The sequence below is a fragment of the Papilio polytes genome, unplaced genomic scaffold (genome assembly GCF_000836215.1).
Source record: "Papilio polytes unplaced genomic scaffold, Ppol_1.0 DF823957.1, whole genome shotgun sequence".
Taxonomy (NCBI): domain Eukaryota; kingdom Metazoa; phylum Arthropoda; class Insecta; order Lepidoptera; family Papilionidae; genus Papilio; species Papilio polytes.
In genome coordinates, this window is record NW_013525247.1 from 257129 (window position 1) to 284335 (window position 27207).

Here is a 27207-nt window from a genome sequence, read left to right on the forward strand (position 1 = left end):
GCCAGACGCACCCCCGGACCTCAACGCACGATACCCATATGGTGCTGATGTAAGTTTTATATCACTCATCTATACTAATATTAAAAGGAAATATTTGTATTTTTGTGTGTATTGAAATAACTAAAAAAAAAAATGTACGGATGAATTGAGAACCTCCTCCTTTTTGAAGTCGGTTAAAAAAACTGGGCTGTTGTTAATAATTCTTTCACCATTAAAAAGCTATTATCACAGTACTCAATATGGTACTAGATAGGTTATCCATTTTTATTTATATTAATGTTATAAAAAGGGTTTTTTTTATTTTTGTATGTACTAAAGTAACTCAAAAACTACTGGACTGATATTATTAATTCTTTCACCATTAGAATTTATCTGTGACTAACACAGATTGTAATTTTTTTTAATTTCACGCGGACGAAGTCGCGAGCAACAGCTAGATTATCTGTAATCCATGAATAAGGAAATTTAAGAAATATTAAGAATCCAAAAAGATTAATCTAATTTGTTTGCAATGAGATTTTGTATATAACGTCTTTATTAACGACAGTAATTGAATTATGAAGTAATTGTTACGTTTTACACTGAAAACTGTTTTTTTACACTTTGAGAAAATAATTTTTACTAATATTTTTTGCAGGTTAACTTTATATATTTTTTTTTAAATTGCAATGAGCTTTGATATGTTTATTCAGGCTGAGGAGTGGAGTAACTATGAGGCGAGCGAATCAGGATACGCGGGGGTGGCGGTCGCAGCGAACCCCATGTTGCGCCGCAACCAATACTGGGTGTGACCCGCGACCCCCGCCGTCCCCCACACGCTGCACAACACGCGTACCCTGCCCTCGCAACGCATGCAGGGTACGTGAATTGATACTCTAAACATATATACTGCAATTATACTAACGGCCAAATACACTGTTGTATGTATATAACTACCGCACTATTATAAATACTTTAAAAATTAAAAAAAAAATAATTTGAATCCTATATTTTTTTATTTTTCCCTTGTTATAATACCTATCTTGCAGTAAATATGATTTTTTTAAATACTTCGCTACGTAAGTGCCGCTTTCAATCTGATAGACGTAAAATTTTGAAATTTGGAGTTTAAGCATAGCTTTAGATATTTTAATGTTAAAGTATTCGACTGTGAGTCTTCTTAGTAATATAAATGTGAATGTTTAGATGGATAAATGTTAGTTAGAAGGTATCTCCAGAATGGTATTGGTTCATATGTAGATCATAGTTTGTAAGAAGACATAGGCTATTATTTTTATTAATTACGCCCAGACGAATTCGCTGGGAAAAATTGGCTATATAAAGATCCGCCTAAAAATGGCGAATAAAAGGCCTTTATGTGCCTTTGTTGAAGACAAAAAACAGACAATTTATTTTAACTAACTTGATTTTATACTTCTGTATTTTTATAATTAATATGAACTGTGGTTTTTTATTCCAGCGGCAGGATCCGGACACGATCAATACCTTTCTCTGAACCGGGGCCAATTCCGCCGTCGGCCCGAATTAGTTCCTACGCCATTTCTACTCAGTAACTATGGCGTTAAAAAACATGTCACATGTGAAGTAACCGTTTAATAAAAATATAGTCGAATTTAATATAAATTACAAATTTAATTTACCTATCTAGGAATTTTTGTTTTAATAAAACTATCTTTATGACACACATGTTTGTGTCAATTTAAATAAAGTTATCAAAATAAAACCATAGACAATGATGTTATTATTGTTAATAATTTGTTATTTCAATTGAATTCGACTATATTGTCTAGATATGTTTGTATGGCGAATCGGTATTTGTTTGAAACGCAATATCAATATGAAATATCATTTATAAGGTGATTATTAAAAGCAATAATTACGCCTGCTATTGGGTTGACTTAAGAATACAAACTTAACACGATTGTATGAATTTTGAAAAAGTGTTGAAATGTACTTAATGTTATTACAATTTTAATGGAATAATTAATGTTAATTGTACTTTTGACATGAAAATGATCCATTTTAGAAGAAAATGACGAAAATTATGGTCAATTTTGTTGTTTTTGAAGACCTTTGATAGATTGTTTTCGGTGTAAAACGTGTTTGAAGCAAATGGCCGTATGTTCCTAGACTGTTGTAGCGCATGGCAATCGTATAATACTGCCAATGTGTGATGTTTGTTATCTAAGTAAGGAACTTGTAGAGAAATGTTAGTATTTAATGTACTTTTAGATTTGACAGGTTTATTCTGATGCGTTAGTTGCAGAAGGAAATTGGTCATAGTGACTGACTTTATATTATTGTCTTTGTTTTATTTAAGGCGGATGTAAGGGATGTCACTATTAATATAAATGCAGTCGATATCCACTGTAAATTCGTCAACATTTAGTGAGTTTTTTTTAATCAATTGTTGCCAAATCACGTGCCAAATAGTTATACACATGTTAAAATAATTTGTTAGCGATTTACAAGTGCAGTAATTTCATTATATTAATAGAATATTTAGTTTTAGATTTAAGTAATAATTTTGTACTGATATCGTTTAATTATATTTTAGTGTGTAAGAGTATTAACGCCAATTTTTTGTCCCTTTCGTAAATAAATATAGCCCAAATGGTTGCGTTATTTAAGTGAATTAAACTACAATAAATACATTTATATTGTAAACTAAAAAATTGAAATTAGTTTTGAATGCTTCTTGTCTAAAAAAACTTCTATATCTTGTCTCCCCATTTTAATAAAATCCATCTACATGCCCTTCCCTTGGACTTCTCAATATTTGCATCCATTATTAACATAAAAAAACATTCCATAATTATTAAAAAAAAAACATGTTTTTACGCCAAATTTCTTAGTATCAATATAGATTTACTTAATTACTTTTGTCAGTTGCTGCACGATATATAAATAGATAACTTTCTCTATATCTTCTAATGTAGTCTATGTTCTCTTTCATGTAATTATTTTACATGTTTCCTAAACACTTGTTAAATGTGGACGCAAATTCTGCCCTATGTAACTACCATTTTATATACCAATCACCCTTAGAAACGTAAAGGGTGTCTAAAATATCCATTATTGAAAATGTTAAATTGATTTTTTTTTTTAGTAATACCTCTTCCATCTTTACGAATTCCAGAATCTTTTATATTCCATTGTCTATACACTAATGTGAGACCATTCATTTTAAGTAATGACATTTAGAGTCCCTGCACACAAGACAAAAGCACTTTTATCGGGCGATAGTTTGGTCAGTTCGGGATAAGTTAAATTCATATCAAACGAAATCGGTAAAATGTGCGCACCATATATGTTTATACTGATTAAGTACCCGACTGTCGACCGATTAAAAATCTATAGTCTACAGGAACCATTACTGTAACGTAGTTTAAGAATGAAAATGTACCTGCAAGATACTGGTTTTAAAGTATATTAAACTGATAGTGTGTGTATTACAAAATATTCAAACTCATGTAAAACGCATATATTTAGTGTTACTTTGTCTCAATTGCCTGTAACATGTGTACAGTCGCGGAAATTCGCGTTGTTCTACTTTCAGAAAAACTACAAACTCCACCCTTAAACAAAGAATCAATTAGGTTAGTAGTTTTCTCAAACAACGGGATAGTAATATAGAACAATTAGCCGGGTTCAACTGTGTGCGATGGGTTCAAGGGACTAGATTTAAAGTTGGAATACCGCCAAATTCCCCGACTGTACTTAAACTTTTGTCAAACAAACAACAATATGTATAGTTTGACCGGGAATATAAAAACCCTTGCCATATTGCGGACAAATGTGGAATTAATTCTTCGAACATTATGTGATATTTAAAAAAAAAGTGATAGAAGTGCCTCCAGGGCAGGATTTTTATGTTCTGGGTTTGGTTGTACAGCTGTTTCTTCTCACAGTTATATATACATAAATATAGAATTATTACTCATTATATTTCTATACGAACAAAAGCAGTATTATATTCAGAGTTTTGACTGATTACTACTGTTATATACATTACATATTATAAACATATACATTTACATATTGGTATATTCATATAGTCTAAAATACAATCTGTTTGCTATTTGATACCACATTGATGTTTAGGTACCACGATTGTATTGAAACTACAAGCATATACAAGCAAAGCAATGTTAATGTCATTTTCCCGCAGTCGGGGGAAATTAAGCTAAATAAGAGTGCAATTGTTAAAAAATGTATCGTTAACTTAGGTCAATAGTCAAGGTAAATGGATTTGTGATAGATCATCCAATAACACAACGTACAAATATATAGCAATATTAAATGAATGCGATTTTGAAATAGTTTATAGGGTGATTTTTCTAGTTCTGTTGTTTGATAAATTGGACTTAGAAATAATAATTGTGCCTGTAAATACGACAAATATGCGCTTTATATTGATTAGTGGGAACACTGTCGGAGAATTTCCCTTAATTACTAAATGTGATACTTATGTTGTTGGAATAAAATTGAAATCAGATTGCAAATAATGAATGTAAACCTGGGTTCACACATTACTAAAAAGGATGTCGCTGTCTCCGTTTTTATCATAGGCAGTGAAAGAGATAGCGATGTGAACACTAGTTAAAGGCTCAAAATATCTGTCCATTCTCAATAGAATTTATTACTAAATGAAAAACTGCGACAGTGATCTGCCTAATCTTAATCATTTAAATTTAGCAATAGTGTAATGTGAAATAATTCTGTGAAAGAGATACATTTATATTTTGTATTTTTTTCTTGATAGTGTCAGGGATCGATCTATTCCTGTTAGATCGCTAAGTATTGAGAATGTTCAATTGTTCTAAGGGTTTAAAATATTAGAGGGTGAACAATATGACATCGAGCCGTTTACAACTGAACCCAATAATCGATGTTTAATCGGAGATATCAATATTAGAAGCAAATCGACAAAGTAAGCAAGAACGGTTTCAGCTCGATTATTAGGTTCATCCATTAAACAGTAACGTAATAATGTTAGTCAAACGGGAGTAGCAACTCTTAAGGATTTTTGCACACGCAAAACCACTAAATGCAAATTTTGCCGGTTCCTATGCTTTGTGTAAGACAAAAGGCTTTCGTAATTATAACATAGATTGTCATATTCGACGGTGATAAAAACATTCTAAATAGGCTACGTTTATGTGTGAAATAAGATTGTCTCCTACTCAAGTGACTTCAATCTCGGATAACCGAGATCTAGTATACAAATACATTTCTCTGGTACATCGTCCTTAGTTTCCGGAATAGGCTACGTGTTATCAGTGTGGAATTAACTCTGCCGTTTGTTTTTCTAACATTTCCTGTAGTAGTGAGATATCCTCCTTGGAACATATATAAACTTTCTTAAAAAATCATATAAATATGCAATGGATATAGTATTGAAATTTAAAATTTAAATGAAATAGTCTGATGAATACAAAAATCTGTAAAATGGTGATATTTTTTCACTCACACTGTCGAGACTTGACTCAACACCGTGTACAATACTGTCTTGTTAATAAGTAAACTATAAATCGTGTGCAAGAACCCTAACAGTTAAAGCTGTCGACATTACTGCAGATACGCGTTCGTTGCGATTGTAAAATATGAATGCATTTTGTATTTAGTATTTGTTTCCTAAGCGCAGAGTCGATAATGATTTGTGTATTTCTACCAGATAGATATTATATGAGTTTTTAATAAATAAAATAAATTAACTCGCATTTTTTTTTTTTTTTATTTTTGTACTATAATTAAAATGTCTTATTGATAAACATTTACCTAGATATTTCGTATACGCGTCTTTACATTACATACCATATCCCTAAACTAATTACATTGAAAGAGGTTATTATTTTAATATCTGAGAACATTTCATCTTTTACCAAAATTAATTTTTAGTGTTGTTGTTTTTATATGCTACCTACACCTATATTTAAAGTAGTAATTACTGTTGAAATCAGTCGTGTATCTAATACAGGTTTTTAATTGGAAAATCCCACTTTTACAAATTTAGTTAAGGATTTTTTTAAATGAAATTTAATCAACTTCTAGCTTCCTAAAGTTGCCAGTGAGACCTCTCATGGCGTCGCCGACCGCGTCGTTGCACGAAGTATTGCCGCGTAATGCAGACACAGCGCCCTCGCGCGCCGCCTCGCTGTACATTTCCAAACGCACACCCATCTTGTCGTTCAACAACAAAATTCCGCGCTTATCTGACAACTCTTTCTTCCATAGTTCTAAAAATAAAAGAAAACAGCATTTTATTTTTACAATGACTATAGCTGGACCTTTTAATGAACAATTTAGTTACGTTATACAGTAAAGGAATCTATTTCTTTTGCCTTCATAGAAACTTTCGTTTTGTCGTTCTTTTCTTCCTGTAAATGTTGACGATTCTAGGGAAATCGCGAATCAAATTTTACTTTGTAACACAGATAAGTATCAGGATTACATAAAACCTTACCGATCATGTCTTTCATCGGCATTATGCCTCCATATTCCTTAGGCAGCAGTTTCTTATCGATCTCGACGTCATCTACAGCCGTGTACAGTTTCACTCGCTTTCTTATCTTTTCTGATATCAAACCCATGCCGAAGTCCAATGCGAACTTTATAGTGGGATGCACGTTTACACCGTAGATCTCCTTGTGTCTTAATGGAATTGTACGCTAAAAATTTTTACTTGTTTTATTTTAATTCCTTAATGGTTACTCACACAGCGCCATACTGAATACCTTACCTCGCCATTTTTAACGATTCTCACAGCTTCTTTAGGAGTGAATAGCGTGAGATGGGGGAAGCCGACACCGCCGCCGTCCGCGAAGTGCACCAGCCCCTGCACCTGCGACTCCTCGTCCTCCATTAAAGTCTCATAGCAAATCCCCATCACACGACACATGTCCTGGTTCGTGTATTTATATGGATCAAATACACCTGTGAAATACGCATATATTGCTTATAGTACATGACTAGTATAGTAACTATTGTTTTATCGGTGGTAAGATTTATTTAAAAAAGGTTATCTACATCTTTGAGATACCAGCTGTTGCTCGCTACTTCGACCGCGAGGAATTAAAACAAAAACAAAATTATGTAGCCTCTGTGTTATTCCAGACTATCCCCTACGTCTATGCTAAATTTCATAGAGATCCTTTGAGTCTTTTAGGCTACAAACTCTAACAAACATTCATCCATCTAAACTTTCGCATTCATTATATTGGTAACTATAGCGAGATTACTGTTTTCCCATAAGACATCACTCGTCAATCCATAAATTATAGAATGAAATAAATATCTTTACCTGGTCTGTATATTACAACACGTCTACCGGCTTTGTCTTTGTATGGACTCACAAAAATGTACCTGAAAATGAAAGAAATAATGATTAACATAAATAAAACAATTGAAAGATCATTTCTAAATGCTTATCTACGTAACAATTCCATGTGCAATATTCAAGGTGTCTAGGCGCAGTAATCAAATGTTACCCTAAATCAATGATTTCTGTCATAGTTGGCAGCGTGTGGTCGAGCTGGTTAAAAGCGATTCCCCAGGACTGACGCAATAGTATGTAACGCTCGATCGCCTCTTGTGCCATCGGGACGCTAAACTTCTTCGTGCGGAGGAACCGAAGCAGGAATACCGAATCTGAGAGGTACAAAAATACAAAACAATTCATAATCTTAAGCTGCTAAAGTATATTAGAATTCACTGCGTTTTCTTCTCAAAAGCAATATAATTAGAGTTTACTTTTATATAAAGTCAAGTTCACATAGAACTAGCCATATCGGCCTAAATTCAAGCCAGAAAATATTACATTGAAACATACCCATTCTGATTGCCATGAACTTTGGATTCTGTTCCAACCACTTCCTGAGGGCATCGAGAGCCTGACTCCTCGCGTTAGGAGTTTCCCGTAGTTCCTCCAGAGCCACAGCCTGAGTATCTGAAGACAGCGGACACTCATATGTGTCTGATGAGGTCAGATAACGTTTAGTTAACCGCTTCGACATGTTGCTGCTGGAAAGGTTAATAACATTTTTAATATTACGAGGAACTTGATTATAAAATCTATACTAATATAATAAAGCCTTAACACACACTACATCGTGGCGTAGGATGTCTTTGAAGATTTCTCCCCCGCCAAAAAAAGGATGTCAGCAATCACAGTATATTTTTGAATAACTCTATCTTTAATAAAAAGTCCTGCACTTACGACACGCTTTAGGCTATACATATATTTTCATGCTATTAAACTAAGGGGGTAAGTAAATAGGAACAAAACCTTTATGTGGGAAAGATACCACAAACTACAAGCTGCCAGCTTTAATGAAGCAAGGTTATTTTGGTAACGGTAATTTTGACATTTGCCATTAAGAATTTGACAAATGTAAACAATAACATACAGTTTTTATTATTTAATGAGGGTGAAGCCGCACGGGACACCTACTTAACTAATGAATTGTTAAGAAATAAGAACTAAAACTAATGTAATAATTGAAATCAATAATACAGTGTAATCTTGATTAGGCTATGATTATAAAAAACTATACAAAACCTTTATCTCAACATAATGTGGTTACTAGATGTGAAGTTGGTCAACGCGCATAATTTAACTAACCTACTTCCAGCGGCCGCATGCAATAGAACCTGGCTGCATCGTGAAATAACCTGATGATATCTATAATGTGGTAAATTGAATAACATGTTGCGATATGCACTTCTCCCTACCCCTTCATTTTGATACTGACTAGGTTTAACTCACGACGTCGTCTGCGCGGAATTAAAAAAAAGTAATAAGTACGAGTTACTCAGTGATAATGTAACTTTCTAAGAAGTTTTGAAATCGGTCCAGTAGTGTTTAAGTTTATTCGTTACATATAAGGTACATAATCTTCCTATTTTATAATTTAATTTATCTTGATTTGCTTATTTATATATAGTACATAACATATTTCACAAGATTTGTATAAAGATAAAACATATAATGGAAAAAAAGAGCACCACCGGCTGCGGAATCCGATGGCTCAAGCAACCAGTTTTATTAATATAAATTAATTAAATTAGTAATAGCAAATGTTATGTACGCCAGTATTTACATATATATAAGAAACGATACTGTCAACTAACTCATTGTAAGTGTATAATATATATGTTGTGGTTGTACTTAAATAAATAAATAAACCAGTGGTTAGGGCTGCAGAGACAGGAACCTTCACTCACTTAATCCAACAATATCCAGCGAGAGCTCCTTTGGATGTTTGTCGAAACTCTTCGCTATTAGCCCATGCACCAAAACGACTATCGGAATGATGGTAGTCAATTGTGCATAGAACTAAATTACAAAGTAATCAAATTCCTTTGAATTGCATTGACAGTTGGGGAAGTTTATATCCTACCCATAATGAAATTGTCATTAACTTTCACAGTGCGATGCAGTCGAAAACATAAATTCGAGCTATACTATAGCTTTTACCTTCTATCATTATTGGATTAACTTAAAAAAAAATTCTGTTCAAGATATATATTACTATAATGTATTTGCATTTGCAAAGTAAAACCATTGCTTTTGAACTTAACATGAATTAGTCGATATGTATGATGAAACATTCGTTGACCCTCTTTAAATTGTTGTGATTCGTTGTGTGCCGGCTCTGAGCTTTAGAAGTTTGCAATTTGCTTTCACGCAATCGTATCGTATTGCTTCATTTGACATATTTAATCTAAGACTCGATGGTTTGAAAACCTTTCTATAATACTAAAAACGAATTTTAAATACATTATGGTATCAAACGTATTTAGTGCAGGCTCCGAGCCCCTCAGTGAGAGGTATATTGAGCTGGTGATGTGTACTTAGCTGTAACATTATTATCATGGACAGATAATGACTGGTGACATATTATTGTTAAATGACTTGTTATTTGTTACATTTGTATTAAATCAATGGTTTGTAAACGATTATTTTATTTACATACAAGCTTTCGCCCGCGACTATGTCCGCGTGGTAATGAAAAAAAACAGAAGTGAATAGCCTATGTGTTCTTTCCAGCCATCCAGACTATCTTCTACATCTATGCCCAATGTCATCGAAATCCGTTAAGCCGTTTATGCTACAAACTCTAACAAACATCCATTCATCCATCCATCTAAACTTTCACATTTATAATATTAGTAAGATATCTTTAAAATTATCTAAGTACGTAATATCAATCGAAATCGTGCGATTTCGTTTTACTAAAATTTTAAATGCGACAGTTCAGATGGACGGGTGGATGGATGGATGATTGTTAGTAGGGTTCGATGGCAACCCTCTGGATCCATTGATCTCGACGAAATTTGTCACTGATGTCGGACATAGTCTAGAAGAACACATAGCCTAGTAACTTTTGTCTTAATTCCGTGCGGACAGAGTCGCGAGCTATAGCTAGTAATTAAATATGTACAAAAAATGCATAATAAATATTGACATATATTTCTTTAAGAAATTTTCATCACTAATTTATCTTACTTACCTTTTATCGAATCAATAAAAATTAAAAAAATAACAAATGTAAATTCGTTTCCACACGTAGTAACCCGACAACGCACTGCACTAGACTACGGACGGAATTCAACGGACACGGTATTTTGCTCAGAAAAGTACAACACTTTCAACTGTAATATTTTGGCTACACAGAGATTGGCAGTGTCGGCAATGTCGCATATATCGTAAACATTTTGCAAAGTTGTCAATCTAACGCAATAGACTTATGTTGGATTTCTGAAGTTTCCAATTATTTTATCATTACCTATTCATTACTGTAAGGATGACCTAAGTTTCAACGGAATGAAATAAAAGTTAAGTAGTTTGGAAACGTATTTCAAGGAGTTATCGAACCATAAATACTAACGAATTGTTAAACGCAGCAGGGATACCGGCCAAAAGTCCCCTGTGACAAACAGGTTACTGTTCCAGCAATGGGTACAAAGTTTTCACTTCTCGTGAAAATAAAAATTACCAATTACTTAATTCATTCAGTCATACGCTCAGTTCTGTCAGTTTTAAATGAACAGTCAAACTCATCAAACAGTGCGTGTCAACATTTTAACTGCCAGTTGGACTGATACAATCTACCAGTTAGAACCGAGCATTTCAGCATTTAAGGATTTCTATTGCTGCAATTTTTAGGTTGCGATTTAACATGCAGAATAAAATCTTGGAATGATTACGTCGCAGTTAAAATTTTTTATCATAGGTAATTATCGAACTAACCCACCTTTTTGATAAATTTTTCCGTTCAATTCAAATGCTAATATAAACCAAAATGTTTATAACATTTGCATTTCACTAACGTAATAGGTTACATAAAGTTAAATTATAACAGAGACATAGTTAATATTTTAGTACAAAAGAAAATGTATTAGTAATATGTTATTGTTGCTGTTTACATAACAGGTATATGAAATTTTTTATCACCTACAAACATAATTAAGGTTTTCTATGTTTTTAAATAAATCGTAACTATATTTACTTATTTATTTAAATCATACAATGATAACTCATGTAGGATGCTTGAAAATAAAAACACAGTAACTAAATGAAGATTATTTTTATTTGTAATAATACTTATAACTATTATTTTATGTTTACAATTTGTCCGTCTCATACGTCTAATAACCTAATAATACATAATTATATTAATTTACGATACTGCAAAAATAATAGAGTTGTTTCTTAGGTACCGAACGGAATATTACAATAATTATATTGCAAATAATTAAATTACTGATAATTGTTAACATTTAATGAATTGAATTGTATGTGTATCTGTGCTACCTTCCAAACCCTGGTAAACTATAAATAATATTTTTTAAATGTCTAACAAGAAATTATTCAAGCCGAAGGTGATGTTATTATCTTACATAGTGACAAAACGATCTTTGCTTACCATTTTTATGTTTAAAGTTTTTTTTAAAGTATTGTATTTTTGTACAACGTAATATTGTTTAGACTACACAAAACATAACTTGCAAAATGAGATGCAAATATAGAATTGAAGCGTGACGAAAGGAGAAAGAACCCGTAACGAGATGAGACGGTTACGAAACATAATGACCTACTTCGGTATTTACTTTACAGGTGAAAAACCTGGTTCTATTTTCTATTTAAAATAGTCGATTAACATCTGGAGGTGGTTGCTGAAGATTATCAACTTAGTTCTCTAACATGTCTTTCATTATAGAGACATTATCATGGGTATCTAAGACTTCAATTTAAATTATCTTATTTTAGTTACGACTGTTGGTTGCTATTGTGTCACATAGTTTCACGCTTGCGCCTGACGTGTGACGACATCTGTGGACCGACAACGGCTGTCCGAGAAAGGCATTCTCTCACCGGCTCATCGGGCCAAGGTTGTTCGGACATAAAGGGCGACCGTCTGTTACATTACATTACTAAACCGTGTTACAATAAATGCTATAACTACATTCTTATTTTATGTAACACAAAGTAACTATTTCCTATGCAAATAAACTAGAGCTTTACTAAACTGAGACATCATTTATGTTTCGATCTGATGAAAAGGAATTTCTCAGTTAACATTGACTTATTTATTACTCGGATAACATCTCTTTAGCAGAGGTCCAATCTAGTAGATGTCTGATTTTGAAAGGACTCTGCCAACTAAATATTTACACTAGGGGATCAGCTACCAGTGGTTTTATAACTATTTTAAAATTTCGCAGTCTCGAAAAGGAGGAGGGGGCAGTTGCCTGTCCCTCCCTTGACGCAACTTATGATTCATTGTAATGTGAAGGCAAGCTGCCACTGTCACAAGAAAACTATTTTTTTGTCGTAGTCTTTAAGTGTGCCAGTAACCGTATCGAACAATGCACTGTCTACACTTTACATACACTTATGTAATGTTATAATCTACGAATTGAGAAACTTAACCGCTCTCGGCTGTTTTAATAACACTTTGGTAATATTTCACTGTTGCAACACCTAGCGGTTTCGTACTTCGCTCAGTAATTCATAGTTGCATGCTAACATACTCAATATTGTCGATAAAATCAATACATTTGTATTACCCTATTTAAATGCATTTACCCGAGCTAGAGATATAAGAACAATTATGACCTCCTATGGAGAAAACGACCTAGTCTTTTTAATAACTAGCTGCTGCTCGCGACTTGGTTTGGACTTTGGACTGCGCGGATTGTAGAAAAAATATCCAGCGACGTAGCATTTTATTGGTGACATGATGATTAAAGTCGACGAAGAGTTTTAGTTAATCCAAACAAGAACACAAATCTTTTCTTTTTAGTATCTAGTATACATTAATGGAGTATAGATTCCTTTTCACACTAATCGACAACATTACAAAATGCATTAGGTAAATAACAAGTGAAAAATGACAAAATACTAACAAAGTGCATGCAAACGAAGGTGTCGCAAAGCGACGTGCGGCCTTTCAGTGTTGTAATCAACGAATAGTCGGCAAAGCTTCGCGGAAACGAGTTATTACATATTGCATAGCCTTGACGGAGACAGAAAAGATGTTTAATAACAAATCTATCATTACTACTGAAGGAGGCACCAATATCCTTCCCAAATATCAAGCAAAACATTCATGACAGAACAATAACATTCAAGGTAATCTTTGAGCAATTGTTTTTCTGAATACACTATACGATTGATTAATAGTGTTACATTTCACAAAGTTAATTAAAAGTTTTATTATAAAAATAAGAAAGTTAAAGAATTAAATTTTTGAAAAGGAATCTGCTCATTTAGAATAGCAATAGCTTACTACCCCTCGATCATCGGACTGCTCCCCCCCCTCCAAGTATTATACGCTACTTTTTTAATTTCCGCGCTGTCAAAATGCCGACCGATTGACATCTCTGGAACGGGTGGACAGAATTTGACAAAACTTACTTGCAACAAAATTGCACGCGGGAATGCTAAAGATGACCTTTTTTTAAACGAAGTTTGCATGTGAAACCTTGTCTGTACTAATATTATAAAGAGGAAAGATTTGTATTTTTGGATTTTTGTATGTATTGAATTAACTAAAAAACTACTGGGTCGATTTAAAAATTCTTTCACCATTAGAAAGGTAATTTATCTATGAGTAACATAGGCTATATTTCTATTATTTTTAATTTCACGCGGAAGAATTCAGGAGCAACAGCTAGTTTTATAAACAGGCAAATTAATTTGAAAAGTTCTGAATTAAAAAAAAAAACTCTATGGTAACAAATTTATTAATAATAAAATAAAAATAAACTAATAACATTGTGACTAATTCAATTACATTTTTATAAACATGTTTTCTTGAAAATTGCCTAACACCATTTTTTTACTCCTTCATTACGAGTTAATTGCTTTAACTTTTAAGAAGAAATATTAACTAACTTCTTTTAAAGAAAAGATCAGTTATAGAACATAGAGAAAGGTGAACAGAATTTAGAAAAAAAAAGATATTGTTCCCAAACTTGAAATATTATTCATGAAAAATATTGAAAAACAAACATCACCGAGTGCATTTATCTTCAAAAGGAGTAGTTAGGCCACTTTCAAATTAATCACTTCAAATATTGAAAACATTGCTTACTCCATCTACTTATTCAAGATTATTTTAATTATTATATTCACAGATTATTATGAAACTACATAAATAATAAAATAAAACAGCTTAAATATTAATAAAATTTAAAAGTAGTGGCCAGCGTTGCCGGCGAGAGGAGAGCGCACATACACACGCGGTTCTGAAAATTAATAATAATACTTCATACTAATATTATAAATGCGAAAGTATAGATGGATGTTTGTTAGAGTTTGTAGCCTAAACTGCTGAACGGATTTCGATAAAATTTGGTATATATGTAGAGGATAGTCTGGAAAAACACATAGACTACTTACTTTCATTTTTTTCAACCCCCAAGCGGACGGAGTCGCAAGCGTCAGCTAGATCTATATCTAGTTCTATATAAACGGCGTTATCTGTAATTAGTACGAAGATTTATTTTACCTGTTATTCGAAAGATGTGTTTAAAGATGGATAACCCATCTTTAATCAGCCTTCTTTTGAGGCAATTCTGAAAATAACAAAAACATTAAGTGAAAGTGGAAAATATATCCATATTGCCTTTCATCTTATAGGGTTATGGTAGGAAACAACGTTCGTCCGTTATAAACTTTAAAACTATAATATCGTTGTATTTAAATCATAAATTAGGAGCTGTCCACCGTAAACTTCGTTAGCGCAGAAAATTCTCTTTCAGTCAAAGTTCCGTCCAAATCAGTCCAAATGTCAGCTACCTTCTAGTGAAAGTCCGGTCGAAATTGGCAAAGTCGTTTCGGAGATTACCCGGAACAAACGCGGCTTGCGGACAGACAAACACTTTTTAAATGCGACTTTCGTTATCAACACCGCAAATACATCATCTTCCAATTTTATTCTATGTATAGATACATAAGGAAAATACATGTTAATTCCCATACAAAAAGTAATGATCTTTAGTAGATCATTGTTTTGTCCTAAAACCGTGTCTGTGGCATAAATATAACTCACCTTTAATGTTTTTTTCCTCTTCCAAAGCCTTTCCAGTTTTGTGCTTTTTTAATCCTTTCACATTTTTCTCTTTTTCCAGGCAGTCCCCTTCCAGCGATTCAGGTTCCCCACGTTGTGTCTTAACAGCTTCCTGTCAAGTTAAAATTGCTTTAATAATGTCTAGCCCACGGCTGCAGGTATTTATAAAATTGACCGCTGCGACACTTGTATTGATGCTGCGACTTCTCGACTTGATCACAGTAGTCGTGTCGGTTGTTTATGAAGGACTCTGTCCTGCGTGTCGCGGTGCCAATAAAAGTTGCAGTATTTGAAGTGTCCTAAAAAGACAAGCCAGGAAAATGGTATATGATGTTATTGTTCCCTGAAACAAGAATTATCCAAAGAAATTAAAGTATTACAAAGAACAGCACAAGCGTTTTTCATTCCCAATTAATACAAATACTTCTTCTTCTTTAATTACTACAAAAAAAAATCCCAATAAATATGTCAATTATTTTGTTCAAGAAGTTCGCCGGTGGTTATACCTGGTCCTTGAAGGTTGTGTTTGTGGAACAAGACGCGCCCGGCTCCTTGGCAAACTGCGCGGGTACAATTCCAGAAGTGCTCGGCAACTCGAGTTGAACATCTGCCTTCTTTGTCGCCCATTGTATGGTAAAGGACTCAGTCTCGCGAGTCTCAACACCTGCTTCCTCATCACCCGGATGTTTCTTAGTCATCTTCTTCCTCGCTTCTGGAAAGATTTTTTTTTATAACAAAAGGGGCAAACAAAGTGGTTAACGGGCCGAACGGGAATGGCGGGAACGCCAATGGACATCCGCAACACCAGAGGAACAAGAGATGCGGTGCCGGCCTTTGAGGAAATGATAGGCTCGCTTTTTGAAAGACCCTAAGTCGTGTTTATTTCGAAATGCTGCCGGGGACAGACCGTTCCACAACGCGGCTGTGCGGGGCAGAAAGTTCCGCGAAAACCGCACGGTTGTGGAATGACAGCCATCGAGATGGTGCAGATGGTACCTGGTGATCTATCGTGTCGTTCAATGACGAAACTCGGCGGCAGGAATCGTTCTAAACAACTCTTCGGAACACTTTCCGTGGTAAATGCGGTAAAAAATGCAAAGGGAACTAATGTTCAAGCAGTAAAAGGCCAAACTGGCTTCCAAAAAGCTGGGAATGCTTTGTTAGTTGCCTTGTCTTCCAAATGCCCGCGAAACTGATCATCACTAAATATCTCGAGGCCAAATGCGTTTAATAAAATTAAAAAAATCTATCGACATATTATTATTAAATTGGAAGGATTATTTACATTATTTGTGGCATAAACCTTACCTAAAATTAGCCCTCGAATGAGACTCCTCATTGCGGGTTTCTTTTGACGCTTGACAGCAGAGTTGGTGCAGCCCTTTTTCGACGGTTTCTTATTTTCGGTGGAGTTCTCCTCTTTCCAATTGTTTGCTTTCAGTTTTTCTAGTTCGCTAAACCTTTTGTCTATGTCTTTCACCTGCAACAAGACACAATCAGTGTTAGCATTGGAGACGGAGACGGGTGGGTCGTGTAGTGGTAGTAAACAGCGATATGAAATGACCTGCAAGTAGACCATGTCCCAGAAGCCGTGCAGGTCTTGTGACAGAAGGCGCGCTTCGCCGCTCGTCCCCTGCTTCTGTTTCTTGTTCGTTTCTAAAAGCGAACGGAACTGCGCCATCTTCTGTGACACCAGTAGCCTTCCCTGGCCCGTCGCCCCCAGCACCAGACTCTGAGATCACCAGACCATTCCCAAATTGTAACAATGTTATTGGTGTCGTCTACACCGCCCCGCACCCTACTATACAAAGTCTGTAGTCTTAAGACAGAAACCATACTAATCTTACTAATTACTATAATAAACCTTAGGGGCAGTACTACCAAATTCTTGTAAATTGCCTGATAATAATCAAACAGATAAAGTACGTGACGGAAATATAGGATTATTTTGTTTAACAATTTAAGATACCGATAAGTACGAACCTGGTAGTTACTAAAAGCGGCAACGTCGCACGACGCTTAAAAGTTCCTATTCGGGCAGTTTCGTAAAAAAACTTTATTTTTCATGTTAAGATAAATCTTTCCTATTTTCCGCTTAAAATAGGAATGATTGTATACAATATATGCTAAGTATTAAAAAAAATACTTATTTATTATAATATTTGGTTAAAAATAAAATATATAAAACGAAATAAATGGAATGAATTGCAAATCGGAATTTCGTTGACATGACAACAATCCATTGTTATTTGTCATAAAATTAATGCAGAACAAAACAACAGATAGCATTGCAAAAGTTTAATCACTTTTACGTAAATTATCTGACATCAATGAAGGTCTAAAATAGCAGAATGTATAGATCTACATGATTCTTTTGGCACCCGGCAATGAGAAGTGACATTTAATGTCAGGGTAATGTCAGGGTAAAGTAAGTGACATAGCTTGTCAGTTCACTTCGCGTCATTACTTTACGCATTTTGTGTGGCTTTTTAATGTTATTCCATGAAATAAAGTGTTGAAAGAGTTTAAAAGTAGTGAAAGAGAGTTTTTTTTTAAGTGAGAGATATTTTTATCGCCAAAAAGAAGTAGGGCGGGTCCAGTAATTACATTTGAAAATGTAAATCATCTTGTGTCTGTTGCAATCAGAATTTGTTACCCTTTGTTAATCAAGAAATTCCCTAACTCTCAAGGCGCGCCATATTTTTAGATTTGTAATTAAAAAAAATGTTATATACTAATTGACTATTTTGCTGAAAGTTGTTTTTTCATATTAACTTACGTATTAAGGAAATTACTGTGTGTAAACATTAATGTATCAAAAACTAACCACACAGTTCTACTGTGCGTTGATTATAAACAACAATAATTAAGATTTCTATTATTCTGTAGTTGAGCGCTAAGTAAGACTATTTCTATTATGTTAAGACTATTCCTTCCCCAACTGTCTCAATGCACTCTGCAATGCTAAAAGTTTGCTACAAAGATTCTTTAACTTTAGAGCCTTCTGACAAACGAAGTCTGGGGCTTTTCCTAGTTACATTGTAAGGTACAAGTACTTTCTTTACAATTTGCGTTTTCGTTATCAAAAGGAAAGAGTTTCCTTTTAATGCGGACATATTACCTTGCTGGTAACCCTAAATGCTCAGAGGCGCCATCCTGTCAATATCAAAAAGGTACCACAAGAGCCTTGTAGCACTATAATTTACATAGAAATTTGGTATAGACGTAAAGGATGGTCTGGAAGAACACACAAAATACTTACTTTGTTTTTTTTAATACCACACGGACATAGTCGCGGGCGAAAGCTAGTTATAAATATGTCGGAGTCGGGGCGGTTTGCAGAATTCAATTCCGAAGGAAGATCATATACACAGTAACCATCCTGCATCGTGGGCGTGCGTATGTCGGGGATAGTAAAGTAACAATCGCTTAACATTAGAAATACCATTCTTAGTTAACCACCATCTTAGATGAAAACTACACAACACGGTCTAATCGTATTGCAAAAATTTACAGAGATTAAGCAATTGACTACATCATTATTATTTGACAGTAACTTTATACGTTCAAAAATTTACAATCATTTCGCGCCGTTAAAAAAATAAATACAAAGTCCAGTTCAAAATACTTTACATATCTTTTTCTAAGCTTAATTAAAATGTGATAAAAACGTGTACCTGTGCAAAGTCAGGAAGTTTCGTCGTTTTGAAGATTTTATCCCACGAGGCACACGTCTTGACAATCCGATCAACCTCTGATTTGAATTGTGTTTCTAACTTTATAATGGTGGCATCTTCCTCTGAGATAACTAATATGAAATAAAAGTAATTAAGTGTGCATTCCCACAGTGTTAACTTTTACATTAACTCATAACATGTTTTTAAGGCTATTGCAATACCTGTCATGATGTATAGATACAAATATTTGGCAGTAAAATAGAAGGATGGAAGAAGCCCACAGGTGGCAAAAATGTGAATGTTAAAATAGATGAGTGTGGTAACACATATGGATAACAAAGAGAAATTAAAACTTTTGTCTAAGCAAGTGAGGAGGGGTCCACCTGTGTTAACTTACTTAGCGCAATTGTTAAGTTAAAGAAAAATTATAGTACAGCAGTGTGAAGTCTTTTTTTTAGGAAATATTTTCACATAAAACAAAACCTCATTTCATAAACTAAATAAGGACATACCTTTCTCTGCGATTTGATTGTCCGACCCTTGTTTTGTACTAAGTTTTGACTTGTAACTGGGGCCAGCTTGTGATTTCAGCTGACCGACCTTTGAAACAGTTTGGTATTTTTCTTTCTTAGAAGGTATGAATTGATATTTTTTACTTATGTTAGACTCATTATTCTTTGGAATATTAGGAACCTGTTTATTGGCATTTACAACTTTATCTTTTTGTTTAATCTTGGGCAGTGGCGGTGGTGGAACATAATACAGTGGAACTTTAACAGTTCCACTTAAAAAAGGTTTTAATTTTTTTGCAGGTTCTTTTTCCTGATTTCCTTTTTTTGGTTTCCGCTCCAACAACCTTTGCTTATACTGTTTTTTGGGATTTATAACTTCTTCAATGGGCTTTTCTAGATCCCTACTAGCATCGAAATTAGATGCTTTCACAATTTTCCTTCTGTTATTCAATAACTCCTTTCGTTTGGCTACCTAAAAATATATGTTAATTGTAACAGAAATTGACAAACATATTTTTAAAAAATAAGTGGTTACAATCATACATTACATTTAAAAGTTACCTACTCCAGCTCATACAGCAAACTCAGGTAGCTTACCTAGGGGCTAGGAGTTCTTACAGTAAGTAAGGGGTGACTGTGGGTGGCCTTAACATATATCTTTGAATTTATCCGCAGACAACAACTTAATATAGCATAGGAGATTAATATGGAATGAAATTCAAATTGATATGACGAAACTTTGTAATTTTAAATGATCATTAAATTGTCAAATCCTTCTGGATAGAGCCATCTGTTATTTGTTTAGCTTATAGGTTCAAACTTATTTTGCAGAGCAACTTACTGTTCAGTGCAAAATACAACCTCTTTGGTTGGTAAGAAGTGTGCTTACACCAAAGTGGTTGCATACTGGCCACCATACTTTTATGTGGTTTGTCATTAAAGACATGATAAAAACATTAGGTGAAGAAAAAAGAAATTGCACAAGAAAAGATGGGTTCAGTATAGTTTTTAAATGACTGTAAATATGTAAATAAGTTTAAATAAAGTTGTAATGTAAACATAGAAGTTAGTTTTGTAATTTTTGGGTGCCACACTGTCAATAACAAATTAACTGTCGATAACACTTACCCCTTCAGGAATTCTGAACTGTGGTGTAAGTTTATATTTCTTTGCCATATCTCGGCTTGACTTCTTCGGCATACCAGGTTTATTCGAATATGATTCTATAAATGAAGTGAAATATTACATTACTACTATTTACTTATCTTCCTCTATACAACATGTGCCAACATTTTATGATAAGTCGGTACTGGCATATGACTAGCTAACTACATAGGGAAATAAAATAAGTAAACTCAAAATTTTAATTATTCAAGGTACCAGTAATGTGCCGTTCACACCTTGTTGTACTGACCATATACAGAGGTAGGACAGTAGTGTCAGCATGGCATTCTTTGTCCACATTATACCAGTCCAACATTTGCCATTAAGTTTTCAAAACTTCACTGACAACGAGTCTCAGAATGCGGTTGAAATTTTTTTTTATATACCCTACTTATAACTCCAAAAACCAATTATCAGATAAGCATTCTGGCATCATCACCACCTCACTATACATCCCCACCGAGGGGCTCGGAGCCTACCCTAATAAGGGGTGACTAGGCCATAGTCAACCACGCTGGCCAAGTGCGGGTTGGTTGACTTCACACATATCTTTGAATTTTTTCGCCGATATGTGCAGGTTGCATCACGATGTTTTCTTTCACTGTAAGAACGTCGGGTAAATTATGTACATATGAAAATTCGAAAAATCGAAAATCACATTGGTACACTGCGGCAGGATTCGAACCCAAGACCTGTGGATTACAAGTCAAAGTTCAAACCACTGAGCCACCGACGCTCCTAAGCATTATGGCATTGGAGTATTTTTTTTTTAATCCTGGCACAGTCATACCAGTTAAAACACATAATTATTCAAAATTAACAATCCTTATTCAGCGCTATGGACCAACTGTTCTGGCAATATATTAAAAGAATTGATAGGTTTTCCCATATGGATCAAGGTAAACAAGTTGGTGGCAATAAAAGATTAAAAAACAAAGCAAAAACACTACAAAGAGGGTATTTTACAAAATGGTGACTTCAAAAACTTATTTTTTTACTTTTCATTTGCTAAAAATCACTATGGCTATTTGTTTTATGCATTCCTGATTTTGAAATACCCAAATTGCATGTCATAGATTTATAAGCATTTTTCACCATTTTGGTCAAAGTTAAACTAAATTCGAAGCTACCCAAACGGATTAGAATATAGCGGCTTAATAAGGTTTTGTAAGATACTGTTATCGACCAAAGAATTACAATATCTCGTAATAAAAATTAAGCTATAACAGTTACGGAAAAAGATTAGGTTTCATAAGATTTACAGTAAATAGTACATACAGAAAAATTCACATACCCATAGTAAGTTGAGATACAGCTACTACGCCGATCCTACGGTAGTAGGATAAGGAGAAATATGATGATGATGGTAAGTTGATCACAAACAGCAGTAAAAAGGCACCACTTTAATTATATTAAGATTATTTAAATCTAAACTGTCGCTTATGGAGACAAACGAACGCAATTTGACATTCCGTGAGAAGAGAGATTTGCTTGTACACGGTTTATCTAACTTTGCATTATTGGGTCGTGCATTATCAGGTTGTGAATTATTGAGCCGTACCGATATTGTACGGTCTGATAATTGGAATCCATTTGGTGAATTTCGGCCATACGATTACACGTACACGAATTATTTGGCTGTGCGTTATTGGTAAGGTCCGATAATATACAAGGTGGTAATCCGTGTACATCAATTATCACTTCTGTTATTTATGGTTTGTGTCTCGTTTATAGATTTAAATTAGGAAATATAATTGTTGCCATTATAACAATAAATACAAAAAGCAAAATGTAAAAATCCTGGATACCAAATGTCTGATTAACAGAAGCCGTTCGGTAACGTTACTTTTAGTACAGTGCCGAGTAACATTACTTATTAGTACATCGTACGTGTACTACCCAAGACTAACACACTAAAATCTAAATTATTTAGACACACTATAATTGATATATTTTAAGCCGGTTTTAATGGGGCAAGAATTTTTGAAGTCGGTCCAGCACTTTTGAGTTATTTCAATACTTACAAAAATACGTAATGGGCGTCGTTGACCTCCTCTGTGTTCCCGCCGCTCGTTTGCCCCATTCTTTTATAAAAAATACAAATACGTCCACGTGGATTAAAAAAAAAAAACAAAAGTGAGTGTCCTTCCAGACTACCCTCTATCTTAATCATCCCAATTTTCTTCGAAATCCGTTCAGCTATTTAGGCTACAAACTCTAACAAACATGCATCCATCCATCTAAACTTTCGCATTTATGACATTAGTATTAGTAAGATTATAGATTATAGATAAGTGGGTTCTTCCGATATCACAATTAATGTTATGGACATCTTTTATTAGTCTTGCTTAGTTTCTGTGTTATAATTCTTCCATATCCCTTACTTTATTTTTCAACATCCATAACATGTTTTATTCATCTTTGAACTACGCAAAAACAACATAATACTAGTTTTATATAATAAACGCTGCTTTTATTAAAGGATCATAAAAGTTACGGTGTGGTTTGATCTAGAAGATAGAAATTTGATCAAGGAAATAAATACACAATTTTATTTCTTCAAGATATGATTTAATAAGGTTTCTAATGTAAAGAAAATAACAGACGAGAGCTACAATAATACTTCGAAAATCTGCAATGAATCAAATACAATTTCAGATAATACACTTATTACATTACACAGGATTACAATAACAATATACATTAAATACGGTAATTGTCGAAAAGGAATACATGCCTTTCTTACTGTTACTGTCGTACCGTTGTTTTTGGTTTTAAGTTTTCTAAAATCTAAATCTATATTTGTTTTTGAAGAATAAATACAGAGTCTAATAGATTAAGAAAGTGGTAAAATTCAGGAGAGGAGTTTGTAAAGTTACATCAGATCTTTTGAACCTCAAATTCTTGTCTACTTTAAAGTTAAGATTTATTTACATCTAAACTACGTGGTTCATGTAAAATTATAACATTTAAAAACTTCTCATCAATAAAATCATTGTCTTTGTCTCATATAGACTCTACAGATAATTAATAATAAAGATGAAATTGGTTTTATCGTAAAAAACTTACAACAAACAAAAATTACAATAAAATCATACATATAAATCATCACAATGTTTCATTGGTCAGACCATCACATAACTAAAATGCCTCTACAAGCTTTACACGTTGTATCTTTTCAATTAGTAACTATTCTAGCAGTATGACCATTGGTTTTCATTACCGTAACAAAAGAAAATAAGGGATGGCAATATATTTTATACAGCGTAACCCATGCCACATTTACACCTTTCAATAAATAGACAAAAATGCAATAAGACGAATACTCACATTAAATTAAATTAAATTATTTTGTAAATTAATACAAAATAGTAAATCACAGAGTCAACATGTAGACTGAATAACATTTACGTAACTATGTCAAATGTACAGTATCTAATTTAAGCATGTCCATATGTATTTTAGTATAGGTATACATTATTTGAGAACTATAAAATGTCGCTATCTATTAGTGCGAGAAATGCAAGACAGTTTTCTGTAATTGCAACACCGTATATATGGTTTATTTTTAAAACTTCCTCATATTATCAATTGAATTTCTTGTTGCGGGTATGGTAAATTACAAAGTCTATCACAAATAAGAACTACTATCATTCATTTATAGAAGCTTGCAGTTTGAGCGATTTAAAATTGTGCCAAGTATATATATACAAGAATATTGAAAGGGAAATACGGTAGAAAAACAGGCGGATTCAACATCAGGCACAGATAGTATAGGAGAGTACTACATTTTAATTACACATGTTAAATATTGTCCTAAAAAACTCTTCTTTGACATTTATTTGTGGCCAAAGTATTTGAACTATAAATATTGTTTTTACGTTTATAAATACATCTTTAAGATATAGACACGAAGCAGATAGTATACATGTATAAATACAGAATAGATCAATCAATACAGATCAATAGGTTATAAATATTTAACAGTTATTATTTAGCTACCATGCATATGGTGAACCATGTTGTCAGGTTTACAAAGGGCCTATATACAAAAGACTATGTAGTACGTCATCACACCAGTACTGCAGAACAATATAATTTATATATAATTTACAATAAATACTATGACCATTCATCAAAGTCAGCTCACCGTAATAACGGATGTACATATGAAATTCGAACCCAGATTTGTAGATTATAAATAGAACGCTAACCCCTTAACAGACGTATCCATACGTTCTGTTTACATTTTTTTTTCATACAAATACGATTGCAATTTAATGATTTTAATCAAATTTTTTCAAGCGATACAAATGTAACATCCCTGTATTCAACATCACCTTGTCCCTAATTTTACTATAATATCAGACCATTGTCAACCCCTTTCTATTACAAACCCCTTGTCCAAGCACCAGCAGATGACGTACTTGTACATCTTGTTATCCTCTATCATCAACTGCAACAAGTTTATATGAGCCGTTAAGAGACGCGCCCCTATCGGTGATTCAGACAATATATAAAATGACATGAAAGTAAGACTACATAGGTATCGACAAGGATTCTCTGACACTATTTATACTGACAGGGGGCGTTAGTGAGCTATTATAAATAAGTTTGGTTTATGCTCACCAGCTTTGTCGGTCTATAACTCTCAATAGCCTAGAAAACATTTAATAATGAAGAAAAGTACATTATACATTCAGAAGGAGTAAATGTTTTTCATCATTAATAATGTCATCTCTTAGTATTTAAAACTTTAATAAGATTTTAAAATATTTTTTTATTGAGACTCTGACCTACTATTTTATCAATTTAATATCTCTATAAGATTCAATTATAATTATAATTAAATTTAAGATTCAATTTAAAATTGTCGGAGGTTTTAACAAACTAGAATGAATAATTATATAAAATTGTTAAATCAACAATAAATTTTTCTAAACAGTATATTATTTTGTACGAATGTATTAAAAAAAATATATCTAGTATTGGGTCTTTGATTTGTGCCCTAAATTGTGCTGTATACTATAAAATGCAATTAAACGAGAAATCTAAACACTAAAGTAGATAATTTAAGTTAGGCGGTAACTAATACATCGGTGTGTCCAATACACTAAAACACCACACAATAACGTCTGTTCGAGTTTTCTCTGTGCGAAATGTTCACTATAATTAATTCGAACTACATTGAAATACATAGGTAATTTTCACTGTATTCGCGAAGAATGAAACAGACGTAAAACGTCCATTTTCTTCAAGTACCATAGTCACTCATTTAATTTTTATAATTCACTGCACGAATTGTCTCTTAGCGTAAGTATTTTGACCAGTTAATTAATTCAGTAAGATTTTCACTGCACTTTGGTGTAAGTTTTGTTTAGTGTCATTTTGCAATAGCACTTCACTTCTTCGTTTCAACACGAACCAATTTCGCAAGAGAATTTGCGCACACATCGATAATCATTACGAGATTTTTTCTATCAGATTTAACTCGTACTTAGCGTTTACATAGTCTTTACATTTATTATATACTGATAGCATGGCGTTGTCAGCAGATAATCTAAGCTAGGTCTAAGTCTACGAGCGAAGGGGGGCATCTACCATTAACATAGTTTTATCCCGTGTTATTTTTATATCTATTCTACATTTCTCGCTTAAGTAGCAACGTTTTGCTCTAAACACACCAAAAACTTGTATATTCATGGCGTTTTCACATATTTGAGCAATTTAATTACTGTATGACGTCTTCATCTTTTCATTGGTTTGATGTACCTGTAAATAAATAAATAACTGAAGTCTATGCAATTTTGTTAAATATTTTATCGAAATCATTAGTACGACTAGTATAAAATAATAACATCAACCAGCGTAATTAACAAAAATGAGAAATTAATTCATAATTGAGTTATGATTAATGAGAAATTTGTTAAAATAGAATATAATAGGCATGCTTTTTTTTATTTAAACCAACATACTATTAATCTACTTCAAAAAATACTAAGTAAAGATAGACTAAGACGTAAAATTACAAGTACAAAGAAACTGATACATAGTACCTAATACACAAAAGTATTACCGGGGAATAAATCACTATATATAAGATAATGTTAATGATGACTCAAACAATGGTACAAATAATAAAATAAAAAGCCGTTCACAGCGATATCAACCTGTCATCACCTCGATGGGGAGAGAGCTACGTCGTGGTATATTAGAGAGTGCTTTCTCTTGAGCGTGTGTCGCTCTAGCGAGCCACTGCTGGCAAGTGGCCAC

The 27207-nt window shown here is 33.4% G+C and overlaps 2 protein-coding genes and 1 long non-coding RNA gene across 4 annotated transcripts; 1 reads left to right on the forward strand and 2 right to left on the reverse strand.

The window, feature by feature from the left end:
• Nucleotides 1-5727, forward strand: LOC106101752. The gene is made up of 3 exons (XR_001225538.1): nt 1-49; nt 693-858; nt 1460-5727. It is a non-coding gene; the product is annotated as an uncharacterized LOC106101752 (long non-coding RNA).
• Nucleotides 5728-5789: 62 nt separating this feature from the next.
• On the reverse strand, nt 5790-8015 carry LOC106101750 (alpha-tocopherol transfer protein-like). Its single transcript, XM_013281074.1, has 6 exons — nt 7832-8015; nt 7491-7650; nt 7304-7365; nt 6743-6936; nt 6467-6671; nt 5790-6239 (listed from the first exon to the last, which is right to left on the reverse strand). Exons 1-6 carry the CDS (start codon nt 8013-8015, stop codon nt 6040-6042), a joined length of 1005 nt encoding a protein of 334 aa, XP_013136528.1. The 3' UTR covers nt 5790-6039.
• A 6263-nt stretch (nt 8016-14278) lies between these two features.
• On the reverse strand, nt 14279-22521 carry LOC106101759 (disks large-associated protein 5-like). 2 transcript variants are annotated; one of them, XM_013281095.1, is made up of 10 exons: nt 22229-22521; nt 20895-20993; nt 19771-20238; nt 19259-19389; nt 17146-17313; nt 16890-17061; nt 16088-16293; nt 15564-15693; nt 15021-15087; nt 14279-14757 (listed from the first exon to the last, which is right to left on the reverse strand). In XM_013281095.1, exons 1-9 carry the CDS (start codon nt 22230-22232, stop codon nt 15062-15064), a joined length of 1404 nt encoding a protein of 467 aa, XP_013136549.1. In that variant the 5' UTR covers nt 22233-22521; the 3' UTR covers nt 14279-14757; nt 15021-15061. The 2 variants fall into 2 exon arrangements, with proteins under 2 accessions (XP_013136549.1, XP_013136548.1); XM_013281094.1 differs by having other exon boundaries at nt 14281-14757; nt 19771-20242; nt 20899-20993; nt 22229-22518.
• Nucleotides 22522-27207: the final 4686 nt, after the last annotated feature.

Bases quoted from the DNA above. Each gene is read 5' to 3' on its own strand.
- LOC106101750 (XM_013281074.1), bottom strand. From the start codon at position 8,015: ATGTCGAAGCGGTTAACTAAACGTTATCTGACCTCATCAGACACATAT. The intron at 6,672-6,742 runs GTAAGGTATTCA...AAAAATTTTTAG, and splicing joins GAATCGTTAAAAATGGCGAG to CGTACAATTCCATTAAGACA. The intron at 6,240-6,466 runs GTAAGGTTTTAT...TTTTATTTTTAG, and splicing joins GCCGATGAAAGACATGATCG to AACTATGGAAGAAAGAGTTG.
- LOC106101759 (XM_013281095.1), bottom strand. The intron at 20,239-20,894 runs GTGTTATCGACA...ATTTTTAGGTAG, and splicing joins CAGAATTCCTGAAGGGGTAA to CCAAACGAAAGGAGTTATTG. The intron at 15,088-15,563 runs GTGAGTTATATT...TGTTATTTTCAG, and splicing joins AGAGGAAAAAAACATTAAAG to AATTGCCTCAAAAGAAGGCT.